We start from the raw sequence: 15,559 nt of genomic DNA, 5'->3' as shown, positions 1-15,559 counted from the left end.
ATTGAGCCACCATACAGTCTCCTCATGCTGTTGGCACCTTAAATTAAACTTTTTATCCATCTAAAAATTTTCAATTAAAATTTTACTAAATATCTTTAATCTTTTCTATTGTTATCTTTAATCTTTTCTCTGAGAGGCAAGGGCTGGAACAGGTGGTAGCTTGCCTGGCGGGGGACTGCCAGCTCGATTTTAAGATACGAGTACAAGCTTTTTCACTGCAGCCACTTCTAGCTTTATGCGCCCACTTATCCAACGGAACAGAAGCTGAATGTGCTCCTGTCCAAGTTGCTGGTACTGCAGTCCCTCCCTTTTTAAGTGGACACTCAGAGCATGGGGGTGCGCTGAGAGGCAGCAGCTGGGACAGGCAGTAGCTGGCCTCGCAGTGGACCACTAGCTCGATTTTAAGATACAAGTACAGAAAATTATACACTGCAGCAATTATACACTATTGGAGCTGGAATTACCGTGGCTGCTGGCACCACACTTGCCCTCCATTGGGTCCTCAACAGAGGTGAGCGAATCTAATCAGACAAATCAAATTTTTTTAAAATTCACTCCTCTCTAGTCGTCGTCATATATTACCTCTGGAATTACCACAAGAATCTAATGAAACCATTGTTACGCCTAGCGCTCCGGGTCCCCGCTCCTCCCCGGAGCGCGTACGGCGTCTCTCTCTCCGCAGCGCCCCGGTCAGTCCCGCTGACCGGGAGCGCTGCACTGTCATGGCCGTCGGGGATGCGATTCGCACAGCGGGACGCGCCCGCTCGCGAATCGCATCCCAGGTCACTTACCCGTTCCCGTCTCCTGCTGTCATGTGCTGGCGCGCGCGGCTCCGCTCTCTAGGGCGCGCGCACGCCAGCTCCCTGAGACTTAAAGGGCCAGTGCACCAATGATTGGTGCCTGGCCCAATTAGCTTAATTGGCTCCCACCTGCTCCCTGGCTATATCTGAGCTCCTCCCTTGCACTCCCTTGCCGGATCTTGTTGCCCTTGTGCCTAGTGAAAGCGTTTTGTGTGTCTAAAGCCTGTGTACCAGAACTTCTGCTATCCACCCTGACTACGAACCTTGCCGCCTGCCCCCGACCTTCTGCTACGTCCGACCTTGCTTCTGTCTACTCCCTTGTACCGCGCCTATCTTCAGCAGTCAGAGAGGTTGAGCCGTTGCTAGTGGATACGACCTGGTCACTACCGCCGCAGCAAGACCATCCCGCTTTGCGGCGGGCTCTGGTGAAAACCAGTAGTGACTTAGAACCGGTCCACTAGCACGGTCCACGCCAATCCCTCTCTGGCACAGAGGATCCACCTCCTGCCAGCCGGCACCGTGACAGTAGATCCGGCCATGGATCCCGCTGAAGTTCCTCTGCCAGTTGTCGCCGACCTCCCAACACTGGTCGCCCAGCAAGCCCGACAAGAGCACCAGCTGTCGTACTTGACCACCATGACACAGCAACTCCAGTCGCAGCTACAGCAGCTCCAGTCACAGCAACAGCAATTTCAGTCTCAGCTACAGCAGCAACAACCATCTCCTCCGCCAGCTCCTGCACCTCTTCCGCAGCGAGTGGCCACTCCTAGCCTCCGCCTGTCCTTGCCGGACAAATTTAATGGGGACTCTAAGTTTTGCCGTGGCTTTCTTTCGCAATGTTCCCTGCACTTGGAGATGATGTCGGACCAGTTTCCTACTGAAAGGTCTAAGGTGGCTTTCGTAGTCAGCCTTCTGTCTGGAAAAGCCCTGTCATGGGCCACACCGCTCTGGGACCGCAATGACCCCGTCACTGCCTCTGTACACTCCTTCTTCTCGGAAATTCGAAGTGTCTTTGAGGAACCTGCCCGAGCCTCTTCTGCTGAGACTGCCCTGCTGAACCTGGTCCAGGGTAATTCTTCCGTTGGCAAGTACGCCATACAATTCCGTACTCTTGCTTCAGAACTATCCTGGAATAATGAGGCCCTCTGCGCGACCTTTAAAAAAGGCCTATCCAGCAACATTAAAGATGTTCTGGCCGCACGAGAAACTCCTGCTAACCTGCATGAACTCATTCATCTAGCCACTCGCATTGACATGCGTTTTTCTGAGAGGCATCAAGAGCTCCGCCAGGAAAAAGACTTAGATCTCTGGACACCTCTCCCACAGTCTCCATTGCAATCTGCGCCTAGGCCTCCCGCCGAGGAGGCCATGCAAGTGGATCGGTCTCGCCTGACCCTGGAAGAGAGGAATCGCCGTAAGGAAGAGAATCTTTGTCTGTACTGTGCCAGTACCGAACATTTTTTGGTGGATTGCCCTATCCGTCCTCCACGTCTAGGAAACGCACGCTCGCACCCAGCTCTCGTGGGTGTGGCGTCTCTTGATGCTAAGTCGGCTTCTCCACGTCTCACGGTGCCTGTACGGATTTCTACTTCAGCCAGCTCTTCCCTCTCAGCCGTGGCCTGCCTGGACTCTGGTGCCTCTGGGAATTTTATTCGGGAGTCCTTGGTGAATAAATTCCGCATCCCGGTGACCCGTCTTGTCAAGCCACTCCACATTTCCGCGGTCAACGGAGCCAGGTTGGATTGCACCGTGCGTTACCGCACGAAGCCCCTCCTAATGTGCATCGGAAATCATCACGAAAAAATTGAGTTTTTTGTCCTCTCCAATTGCACGTCCGAAATTCTCCTTGGACTACCCTGGCTTCAACACCATTCCCCAACCCTGGATTGGTCCACAGGGGAGATCAAGAGCTGGGGTACCTCTTGCTTCAAGGACTGCCTTAAACCGGTTCCCAGTACTCCCTGCCGTGACCCTGTGGTTCCTCCTGTATCCGGTCTCCCTAAGGTCGTTATGGACTCTGCCTGCCTTAAGAAGTGCCTCTCCCCCCCTCCCAGTCCAGTCAGGCAAGCCTCGGTGCCTCCTCATGGCCCTCGTCCTGGTGTCACACTGCCCCGTGCCAGGCCTCGCCCTCTGCCCTCCCTCCCCATTCCTACTCCTGCTGTTCTGCCTGCCGTTGAGGAATCCCTCCATCCTTTCCCGGTGTCCTCATCCCAGGGGAGGCAGTTACCGGACAAAGAGAAGGGGAGACCTAAGGGGGGGGGGGTACTGTTACGCCTAGCGCTCCGGGTCCCCGCTCCTCCCCGGAGCGCGTACGGCGTCTCTCTCTCCGCAGCGCCCCGGTCGGTCCCGCTGACCGGAAGCGCTGCACTGTCATGGCCGTCGGGGATGCGATTCGCACAGCGGGACGCGCCCGCTCGCGAATCGCATCCCAGGTCACTTACCCGTTCCCGTCTCCTGCTGTCATGTGCTGGCGCGCGCGGCTCCGCTCTCTAGGGCGCGCGCGCGCCAGCTCCCTGAGACTTAAAGGGCCAGTGCACCAATGATTGGTGCCTGGCCCAATTAGCTTAATTGGCTCCCACCTGCTCCCTGGCTATATCTGAGCTCCTCCCTTGCACTCCCTTGCCGGATCTTGTTGCCCTTGTGCCTAGTGAAAGCGTTTTGTGTGTCTAAAGCCTGTGTACCAGAACTTCTGCTATCCACCCTGACTACGAACCTTGCCGCCTGCCCCCGACCTTCTGCTACGTCCGACCTTGCTTCTGTCTACTCCCTTGTACCGCGCCTATCTTCAGCAGTCAGAGAGGTTGAGCCGTTGCTAGTGGATACGACCTGGTCACTACCGCCGCAGCAAGACCATCCCGCTTTGCGGCGGGCTCTGGTGAAAACCAGTAGTGACTTAGAACCGGTCCACTAGCACGGTCCACGCCAATCCCTCTCTGGCACAGAGGATCCACCTCCTGCCAGCCGGCACCGTGACAACCATAACTGATTAAATGAAACATTTGCAGTTCCGCACACAGTGAGACAGTCGGGGGCGGGGGCTCTGAGAGGCAGGGGCTGGAACATGTGGTAGCTCGCCTTGCGGCAGACCGCCAGCTCGATGCTCACCATAATGGATCCTCAAAAAAGGATTTAAAAAAATGTTAATATTCAAATAAAATAAAATAAAAACTACATAAAAATATCTCTTTAATCTCTTCAATTGTGATGCTATATGGTCTCTCGACCCTTCTGCCACATCCAGATGCTCTTTGTCAGTAATTCTAATAGCGATGCCGGTAATCTGCATGTCATACTGAATAACAGTATTATTTCACTAACACAGCACACTCCCTATGCGTGTTACGACAAGGCAAAGTGTTCTACACCCCTATTGAGCCTCTCTGTAGGCCAGAAATAGCCATTTTAATAGAAATTTGCCGTGAAAAATTCAGGCCGAATCAAATTTTTCAAAAATTTGCTTATCTCTAGTCAGAGGTTTTACTAATTCCAGGTGGGAATCATAGCCAGGTTACTGCTGTTGATGGCGCAAGGACATCTTTTGTGCTCCATCATGACGATAATGTATAACATAAAGCCTTTAGGTAAGGCATTATGTGATGTTCAGGCATATATTGGTACATTAAGGGGTTAACTTCTTCAGCACATTCAATATTCCACACCAATTTCTTTACGCACTCTTTACATGGCTTAGCTCATCCAATGGTACATTAGAACTGAATGTGTTAACTTTTTTGTGCAGTGAGTCAAGATAACTCACTAGGTAAACTTACAAGACTATATAAAACTTCAGACAAGACACTGTGATATATCAATGAGTTGGCAAACCCACCTCTTCTACATCTGTAGTTGATATAAGAAACAAAAGCTTTTAGGTACTTTTCTAGCAGACTTTCTATCATTCTCACATAACTGAAAAAGAGTGGGATCCTACTTCAGCACCATAAAGTGAGAGTGTTGTATTTTGCCTTTCTGTGATGTGTACTGTGAAAAAAAAAATATTCTTCATAATGAATATATTTAGCTATATTCTAAATATTTGCGAAATCGCGAAGTGCTGATATTCTCGATAAGATTCGCTATTCGAATATTCGCTCTCAACACTACTAAATTCACACTAGTAAACATACGAGTAAACGTAACTCAAGTAATGTTTTTTAACCTTGTGGTTGTGATAGTGTGGCTTTCCCACAGTTCCGTTGTGACCCCCTTCATGCAGAGAAAACCTTTTGGACAGCCATAGAGCACAGTGTAGCAAATCAATAAGAAATTGTGCAAAAATTTCATGGAGCAGAACATTTTTATTTTTCTATGAATGTTGTTTTCCTGTCAAGCTTCCTCTGAGATAGATAGCTTGAGTGTAACACTTGTACTGTAGTAAACTATAACCTGCAGACAATTACTGAGAAGTAAGAAAATGGACAGGCCTTTTACACAAGAAGACAGGAATGAATAGTCGTAATTGACTTCACAAGCTTCCCTTTCAATTATGTATGCAGTAAACTCCACAGGGAGCTCTTATAAAGAGCTGTTTACAAACCTGGTATTACAAGACAGAATCCATTATAGACAGGGTGATATGAACAACTATTTCTCTAATGTACAGTAAATGGATGGAAATGGCATTCTTGTTATTGAATGATAAGAGATGAAATATTCTGGATTATTGAATCACTGCAGAATAGTATTAAGAATTTATCAGGAACCTTCAGGAAGATCCATAAACCTGTGCAATGTAAAGAGGTTATCCCACAGAAGACATTAACTCTGGGATTGGTGATACATGAGTGCTGGGTCCCCCATTGCTGGAGCCCAATGATCACTAAATCTACGTGTGTGGGGCTGACCAAGACAGTGGAGTACAATGTGCTTTTCCATCGGTCTAATAGACATAAGGGGTATTTAAAACTGAATTAACTTTTTTTTTTTTGTAAAAGTGCACTGTAAAGTGCACCAGTGGGTTGAAAAAGTGGTGCAGCACACATTTTTAAATTAATTTTTTTTGTACCACGTGCAACAATTTTTTAAGGGGTCCGGTTTTGAAAAAGGGCGGACATTGGTCAGGACTTAAAGAGTACTTGTCATTATGAAAAAGTTTTACCAAGATCGCCAATCAGGAGAATGAGCCGGGAGAAGTCTGCACAGCCGCAAGTTCCTTTCCCAGCCTCCCCCTTGCCCGTGTCATGTAATCAGTATACTCATAGACTTACATAGTGATTTTGTCTTGATCACGTGACACGGAGCCGAGAGAGAATGCGGGAGGTCATTCTTCTGAACACCGAAGGTCTGAGCACTCAGACCCCTGCTGATCCAACCTTTTGACATTTCGCAAGGACATGTCAAAAGTTTTTCATAATGACAGTGGTTATTTAAATTGAGCAACCTTTTCAATTGTATGCACCAAAAAAACCTGGCCTTACCTATACCACCTAAAAGGTGGTTCAGACTAAGAGTATACAGTGCTAAAATGCACCAGATTTTCAAACAGCCTTATACACTGTTATAAATCTGGTGCAAGTTTTTGAAAAGCCCTCCCATTGAATGAGCAGCAGGGCAGTTTTTTCTACAGCCCTATTAAATCTCCTCCTCACTCGCACAGTTAGATAGGAAGGGAGCTCTGAAACACCCATTCTAGTGTGAATCATCCTTTAACCCCTTAAGGACTGAGCCCTTTTTTGCAATTCTGATCACTGTCACTTTATGCATTAATAACTCTGGGATACTTTTACCGATTATTCTGTATGCTTGATATTTGCATCATAAAGTTGACATGTTTTTACTTTTCAAAGACATCAGAGGGCTTCAAAGTTCAACAGCAATTTTCAAATTTTTCACAAAATGTTCAAAATCTGAATTTTTCAGGGACCAGTTCAGTTTTGAAGTGGATTTGAGGGGTCTTCATATTATAAATACCCCATAAATGACCCCATTATAAAAAATGCACCCCCCAAAGAATTTAAAATTACATTCAGATAGTGTGTTAACCTTTTAGGTGTTTCACAGGAATAGCAGCAAAGAGAAGGAGAAAATTCAAAATCTTCATTTGTTACATGCATGTTCTTGTAGATCCAGTTTTTGAAATTTTACAAGGGGTAAAAGGAAAAAAAAGCCCCCAAAATTTGTAACCCAATTTCTCTCGATTAAGGAAATAACTCATATGTGGATGTCAAGTGCTCAGTGGACCCCCCCCCCCCCCACATGTGACCCCATTTTGGAAACGGCACCCCTCACAGAATTTAATATGGGGTGTAGTGAACATTTACACCCCACTGGCATTTGACAGATCTTTAGAACAGGGGGCTGTGCAAATGAAAAATCTAATTTCACGGACCACTGTTCCAAAAATCTGTTAGACACCTGTGGGATGTAAATGCTCACTGTACCCCTTATTACATTACGCTAGGGGTGTAGTTTCCAAAATGGGGTCACATGTGGGGGGGGGTCCATTGTTCTGGCACTATGGGGGCTTTGTAAACACATGGCCTTCAATTTCGGACACATTCTCTTGCCAAAAGCCCAACGGTGCTCCTTCTCTTCTGAGCATTGTAGTTCATGCAGAGCCATTTACATCCACATATGGGGTATGTTCTTACTCAGAAGAAATGGGGCTACAAGTTTTGGGGGGCTTTTTTCCTATTCTCCCTTATGAAAATGAAAAATGTAGGATAACACCAGCATTTTAGTGAAAAAAAATGTTTTTTTTTCATTTTCACATCCAACTTTAACGAAAATTCGTCAAACCCCTGTGTGGTGTTAAGGCTTACTATACCCCTTGTTACATTCTGAGAGGGCTGTAGTTTCCAAAATGTGGTCATGTCTGGCTCCCCGCTCACCCGATACCTGCTGCTGTGCGGCCCCACTCCGCTGTCCCGTTCTCCCGATCGCATCATGGCATCCTATGGAGGAGCATGTGACACACACGTCACTCCTCCTCCCCTGCGCCCAGCGTAATGTTACCGAGGAAGCAGAGTGATGTATATGTTACATTCTCCTCCATAGGATGCCATAATGCGATCAGGAGAACGGGACAGCGGAGCGGCAACACTTGAGGACAGCCGCAGGTGAGCTGCCTACAAGAAGAGGGGGAGCCTGCTGTCTATAAGGGGATCTTCTGTCTATAGAGAAGGGGGGCTGCTCCTGTCGCCGCCACCGCATCAGAGGGGACCCCTGCTGGACCAGGGCAAGGTAGGAGACCCCCATCGGCCCAGATCGCCGCCATGATCGCCGTCCCGATCACCGCCCAGCTGGGTTGTGATTGGTCGGTAGTTCCGACAGATCAATCACTTAATCGTGAGGCGGCACCCATGCCACCTCACTCCTGCTGGGTAAGGGTGAATGGGGCTGTCTCGGACAGCCCCATTCACCCTTTTTTTCCGGATCACCAGACACCCGATTGACCCGGAATAGCCGCAAATCGCCAGTCTGAATTGACCGGCGATTTGCGGCCATCAACGACATGGGGTGGGGGGGTCAGGACCCCCCAGGGGTTGGCACGGGGTGCCTGCTGATAGATGTCAGCAGTCACCCCGGTCCTTTCCGCTCGCCCTCAGTCCTTAAGGACTTTAAAACGGGGGTGTATGGATACGCCCCGCATCCTTAAGACATAATAAAAAGGGAAGGCAAACTGGTTTCAAAGAAAGTCCTTATTGATCTTCCACTGCAGCCATGCTAAGGGTTTCCATTTTTCTGCTGATCTCTACTTTCTGGTTCCCATATCAGTAATTTTATTCCATCAGACAGCTCTTTAATGCTTTTGTGCTTTCCTATTTATTGTAATAAGTACTGTATAGTTGTAGAGAGTGTCTAATATGAATTTATGAAAGCAATGGTAGTCAGGCATTACAATAGACCTATTCAAGCTAGTTTAAACTAGCAGTGAATGTGACAGTGAATAATCTTTCCATTTGAATGTAATTTACTATATATATATATATATATATATATATATATATATCTGTGTGTGAGAGGATATACTGTAATGTTCTTGAGCATATATATATATATTTTTCATATTATGTAGCTTTCAAACCCAGCTACTGACAAGGAGCGTCTGTATTAAAGGGGTTCTCTTATACTCAGGTTTTAATATTTCTTCATCCTTAAAGTTGATGAGTGTTTCTTCTGTTTCCTGAACAATTTCAGTCTTAGTGCTTGCTTAATCTAAAATGGAATTAAAGATCCTCAGTACATTCTTCAGTCGGGGTTATGCTTCTCTATTTCAGCCACAAACAGTTCCTTTTCCTTCCTTAAAGAAACTCAACCTCTGTGTATTGCTTTCTTTCCTCTGCAGTTGGCAGCCAACTCCACTTCACCTGGATGAGTCATTGGCAAGCGTGCTATTAATGCAAAGTCTCTGAACTTGTGAAATGATGTAGACTCTTTTAGTCTTGTGTAGACTATGTTTTACTGGGTTTCAGTAATGGAAATACTTCATGCCAGAATCAGGCAGTATGTCACTCTCTGGCTGCTTTGCCCTAGCATACCATGCCATGTTCAGATTTGCATTTTCCAACTGGGTCTAAAAGTGTCTGTTTACAAGATATCATGGACTCTCAAACCTTCTGTAACCTAAGGGTCTCTAGGTGTTGGGGAAGTACCATCTTAGCATGGCCACTGACACATAGTAAGTCTTGAGTGTGCAATGACTATAAATTAATTAAACTTTCTTCATAGTCTAAAGGGGTTGTCCAATATAAGGAAACGTTTGAGCTATAGTTCCCCAGAACTTCTGCTGGATTCTTTAAAAAAAGAATGTTGTCTTCCTCTTCTCATATCATCCCTATCCTGTTAGGCTAGGTTTCCACACAGGTTTTTTCTGCCGTTTTTTGTAAAACTGCCACTGCAGATTTTGACCCATAGTCAGAAGTGGATCCCTGAGGAAAGAGAACAACAACTCCTTCTTTAAAATTCCCCATTCCTTTTGAATACACTTCTGGCTTTGACACAAAATCTGCAGTGGCAGTTTTCCCAAAAATTCCCCCCATCCTTACGCCATGTTCACACGTCAGAATTTCTGTGTGGAATTCCACTTGGAATGCTTGAAATTCAGCTGCAGCAGAGTCCTGTTGAATTCAACATGATTCTCTTGTGCTGTGCACAGGGCAGAAATTCCATGCCAGAAGTTTCCAGCCCAGAAATTTTGTTTTCCATGTCTGCAGAAAGAATGAACCTGTTCATTCTTTCTGCGGACACCAAACTGAATGCATAGCCCTCTATGACACGGTGCATTCCTGTGAGGTCCTAGTGCCGACATATTGTGCTGGCGAGTGCAATTTGCGGAATGTCCGTAAGGAGATTTTCCGTGTGAACATTGCCCCTACTATATTTGTCAGTAAAGGCCACAAATATCTGTCTTTATGGGTATTTTCACACACTGGATCCGCAGTTGCGGACCCACAGTTGTTAAATCCGCAGTTGCATAAAAAATTTATAGGATAGACCTTGTAAAATCTGCATTTGCCGTTCTGCAATTGTGAATTTTACTAGTTCAAATCCAGTGTGTGTGAATACTCTCCTAGGATGCATTCCCACATGGCGTATACGCAGCGTATTTCACGATGTGCAAAATTTACGGCAGCAGCGGGAAATACTCTGCTTATTCCTTGCTCAATATCCACACAGGGCTTTCCGGCGGCAGCCCTATGTGTGCAGTGAGTTTTGAAGGCGGAGCTCTAAAACTCACTACACTATAGGGCTGCCGCCGCAAAGCCCTGTGTGTATAGTGATCAAGGAATTAGCAGCTTATTTCCCACTGCTGCCTTAAATTTTACGCCGTGTGGGAACGCACCCTTAGGCTGGAATATACACACTTCAGCGTGTAATTTGGCATGGCCCCAGGCATTTCTGACATATCTGATTGCCTGTGCTGTTGTGTACACTGATCTATGCTGTATATACTATATAAAATAACATGCATGTCCGTGATCTGCAATAGCGCTATTAAACATAATAATCTAATTGTCCAATATCTTTGTACAGGCAACATAGCACTACTTTTTTCTTACCTTACAGGGGAGGGCAGTTCATCGATCCCAACAGTATAGCGTTCAAGTGTGAATACTACCTCTTTTCCCCCTATTGTATTTTCACTGTATATTAAGTTTTTTTTTGCTTTTCTCATTGTGATTCATTAGTTTATAGCTCCATGGACAAACCATCTGTCACACATCAGATGTTAACTGCTGGCTCCTGAAGTCATGTAACATTTCATAATCCTGACCTCTCTGCTGGAAATACCGTAACATCCCATCTTTCATTCATAAAGACCGGAGCTATACGTATTTCATATGCTGTCAAATGTTTCAGAACTATGTGCCCTGGCATTTGGCTTTGAGAAGGAAGTGTGCCCAGCTGCAGCAGTTTATTCCCATTGTACTAGATCTCCAACTTAGGAAGTAATACCGTATGCCGTTTATGTATTTTCCTCTGTACCTAATCTGATATATCCATTATAATCATCCTTTGAGAGTAGTTCAGGGCTGAAACAGAGCTTAGAATGCAAACTGATCTTTATGTGAATAGGTCCATGTGTAACATTGAGTAAATGAACTGTTGGAATCGATTGCTTGTGACACATTGACGATCCTGATATGAGCTATGGCTTCCTTGTGATTTGGCTCATTACAACCGTTGTTATGACAAGATGTTTTTTTGCATGGAGAACACGTGTAGACACAATGGCTGACCATATCAGGGCTATTGCTGAATATGCACTAGTTTGCACATCTTTGTTAGCTGTAATAGCTAAGAAATCTGCCAAATTTTTATTACATTTTTTTTTGTATTTTAAGTTTTCATGCATACAGATGTGTCCACATTTTCCTTTCCTTGAATTAAGACAAGGACTCAAGTTTCTCTTGATTCAAATTCAATACAATGCGAAGACATGCATGTAAATCACATAACAGGTCACAATTCACATCACAACCAAAGGGTGGACACACACAGACGAATATATCATATACATCACCTGACAAGAGTATTAAAAAAAACTTTTTTTCCCCAGAACAAGTTATCGCGTGACATATTTTGGCCCACAACCCCTGTCCATAGCATGCTTATATCATTGAGGAGATTGGCTCTGGCAAGGCAGTACCTGTAAATGTTCTATTACATTGCAGAGATAAGTTCAGAATGCAGCTTGAAACAAAATTGTAATGGAGCTGGATGTGGATCCTGTAACCTGTGTGGCTGATGACTCAGACCGTATTGGAGAGCGGAGTCTAAGGTGCCGCTGGTCTTCACCAGAGCTCGCCGCAAGGCAGGATGGGCTTGCTGCGGCAGGTGACACCCAGGTCGCTACCCGCGACACGGCTCGACCACACATGTAGCTGGGCAATGCAAGGTACCGAAGGATAAGGCAGTAGTGTAGTCAATGTAGCAGAAGGTCAAGGCAAGGGGCAATGGTGCGGAGTCTAATAACGTAGTGCAAGGTCTGGATACATGGGAAAGGCTAACAAGCTAAAGGGTCACTTAATCTCAGGCTAGGGGCACTGACGATCCGGTAGGGAAATGTGGGAGTTGCAGGGACTTTATAATGTAGTGTCAGGTGCAAACAGTAATTATGGGCGTGCGCGCCCTAGGAGATAGGTACGCACGCGCCGGAGCTGAGACATAGGGGAGGAGGCGGCAGCGGAACATGGTGAGTGACGGGCCGGAATTCGCATGCGGGCGCGTCCCGCGATGTGAATCCTAGCCCCGCTGGCAGAAGGGGACACAGGGACTCTGTGCTCACGGCCGGTGCTTGCAGCCAGGGTGCAAAGTGTAACAAAAGTATTTTTATTACAAGACAGTTTATCAAGCTTGGGGTTATTTAGTTTAGAGAAAAGACGTCTTAGGGGCGATCTGATCACAATGTACAAATATATGAATGGTCAATACAGAGATCGTTCTTATGAACTTTTAATACCTAAGCCAGTAACCATGACAAGAGGGCATCCTCTATGTCTAGAGGAAAGAAGGTTTCACCATCATTACAGACAGAGATTCTTTACAGTAAGAGCAGTGAGACTATGGAACTCTCTGCCACATGATGTTGTGATGTCTGACTCAATAAATAAATTCAAGAGGGTCCTGGATGTTTTTCTGTAAAATTATAATATTACAGGTTATGGATACTAGATTTATGGGGATAGAACGTTGATCCAGGGATTTATTCTGATCTCCATATTGGAGTCGGGAAGGAATTTTTACTCCATTAGCATCAGCCTCAGGCTAGGATTCCAATGAGGTTTTTTTCCCACCAGCAGAAACGCCAGAAAGACTGCCACAGCTTTTTCCTGCGTTTCCTCTTGTCCACTAGTGGTTTAGTTTGATCCTTAAAACCTTTTGGCTCACAGCAGCACATACACCAACGTAACTGTAGGCCCCCCATTTTCCTGACAGAAGTATCCTTTTGGCCTCCATCAGGGTGGTATGTGCTAGTATTTTTTCCTTTGTTTTTTAATGGATAGAAAAGTGCACCCAGTGGCCAATGTTTGCCACTGTATGTCTAAAGATATGTCGGGTGTACAAATTGGGGAACACTCCTAGCGTATCATTTAAATGCATAGAAAAACACAGTGGGGAAATGTATCAATGGTTTTTGTGTGTTTTTTTTTTTTTTTTTGGCAAAAAGTTGGTACAAATGTTTGAGCAATTGCTTATTTGTACAAAAATTTGCAACTTTTTTATTCCAGTTTTCTCATAAAAGCAGTTATATTTCCTTTAGTGTGTACATAGGCTAAGTTATTAGGTTCAATCTGTTTATCGTGATACTTATGTAGCAATGACCTAAGCTGATCTGAATATTCACACAAGCTACAGTCACATCGGTACAGTTGTATTACAGTAGCAATGCTTCTAGGTTTGGGTATGGAGCCACCATATATCAGCACATGGAGAAGGGTGTGTAATATAGACCCATAGGGGCTCTTACATTTTCTGTGCACATAGCAATGCTAGAATAGAAATAAGGCCATAATAGACTGCTTCTGGTGTTTTCCATTTAGCAACAGATTATTGTTCTGACGATATAGGAAAAGTCAATTAAGTATACAATACAGCGATACTATGAAGAGGTTCCAAATGTGGAGTTTTTCTTCAGCATTATACATGGATTCTCTGTGTAAATTGTCTTCACATTTTGATGGGCAGTGTGCAGGGTGTCAGAAATGTCTTGAGGACCTGGATTGAAACTTGATGAGGTTGTTAAAATACTTAGCAATGTAATAGTTTACTAACAAGTCTTTCATCTAACGTTAAAAAAAAAACATTTGTGCAGTGTTATGCCCAATTAGGTTGTGCTGTAATTTGTTTTTAACAACCCGAAGAAAAACTATTTGGCTTTCACACAAACATTGATCCTTCTTCTCTCTTTGATGATGCCATTAACACTCCGCATGGGGTGTATGCATGCCGCTCTTATTACAGTACAGCCAATTTAAGCATGGCACATTTTTAAATGTCTACTTTTCTTCTCCTAACAGGTCCAAGTAACTCAGTCTTCAGCTAAAAATGATCATTGATGTATAATGGAAGCTCCGGAGTACCTCGATTTAGATGAGATTGATTTCAGTGATGATATATCTGTAAGTAGATCTGTTTATATATTTAGCATGTGTGTTATATGGTTATATAGTTTCTGTAATGGAAAAAACAGAAATGCATTAAATCCAAGCCTTCATATGGTCCAGATGTTTTATATTGTTGTATGTTTGTCACTTTTCACTTTAGAAGTAAGCTCCAATACAGATCTTTTGGTTCCATTGTTCTCTTAGCATTTTTTTTTGCTACTGTAGATGTCATTTCTTATTTTAGTATTTTTTACTATTTCACAGTGAGATAAGAGAAAGAAAAAGCCGGCGACTCACCATTCGTACGTCTTCAGACTTCTTTATTGAAATACTCACATAATTAACTCGGGAGGGGACATAAATAGGAGGGGTACAGATAGGCGTTTCGCACTGTCTAGTGCTTCATCTGGCCATACCATACCATAGTACCATAGTATGGCCGGATGAAGCACAAGACAGTGCGAAACGGAGCTAATCGACTATCTGTACCCCTCCTGTTTATGTCCCCACCCGAGTTAATTATGTGAGTATTTCAATAAAGAAGTCTGAAGACTTACGAATGGTGAGTCGCCGGCTTTTTCTTTCTCTGATCTCACTGTGATTTGAAGTTCTACTATAGAAGCTAGAGCACCACCAATACGTCTATCCGCCACAGTACTGATACCCGAATCCCTGTCCACCCCCTATGGCTTCTGTAGTGCCGGGCTCTCTTGTCTAAATATAGTTTTTACTATTTTTTTTATCAGAATTTGCAGCATTTTTAACTTAGTTTTGTCAGGGTTAATAACTCATTTATGAATTATGAATTATTAATAATGGTCAACAAAAATATGAAAAATATTATGATCCTTATGAATTGCCAAAAATATACAAACAATGCAATTCACCATATCTGGGCCCAACTGTTTTCCCATATATGAGTTCTTTGAAGTAGTGGTAGAAGTAACTTTAGCAATATAATAAAATAATAACTCAGTTATTCTAAAAATGATATGTACATTTATTGCTTACAATTGATATACAATATATGAATCAATGATACATTAGTAAGTTATTTAATAATATTAAACTTAGTCACAGAAGTAGGTTAGTTCAGATATCAGTTATATTACTTTGCATAGAGATCATAAGAATATATGATATCTAATGGGCATTTTACGTGTATAAAATGGGAGTAAACCCTGCCCAATTCTAACCACGACTATCTCT

At 44.4% G+C, this 15,559-nt stretch overlaps 1 protein-coding gene across 5 annotated transcripts in view; it reads left to right on the top strand.

Annotated features, from left to right (window-relative positions):
- The window catches only part of SNCAIP (synuclein alpha interacting protein), a 266,108-nt gene that overhangs the window by 114,917 nt on the left and 135,632 nt on the right, over positions 1 to 15,559 (top strand). For 4 of the 5 annotated variants that reach the window (XM_056537348.1, XM_056537346.1, XM_056537347.1 and 1 more), the window contains one exon: positions 14,264 to 14,365. In XM_056537348.1, coding sequence (XP_056393323.1) covers positions 14,309 to 14,365 — 57 coding nt within the window. In that variant the 5' untranslated portion in view covers positions 14,264 to 14,308. Of the gene's footprint in view, positions 1 to 14,263; positions 14,366 to 15,559 lie in introns of those variants that run through there. The other variant, XM_056537350.1, reaches the window with a different exon arrangement.

Source organism: Hyla sarda, chromosome 1 (assembly GCF_029499605.1).
Source record: "Hyla sarda isolate aHylSar1 chromosome 1, aHylSar1.hap1, whole genome shotgun sequence".
Lineage (NCBI taxonomy): Eukaryota > Metazoa > Chordata > Amphibia > Anura > Hylidae > Hyla > Hyla sarda.
This window is presented reverse-complemented; position numbering and strand designations above follow the sequence as displayed.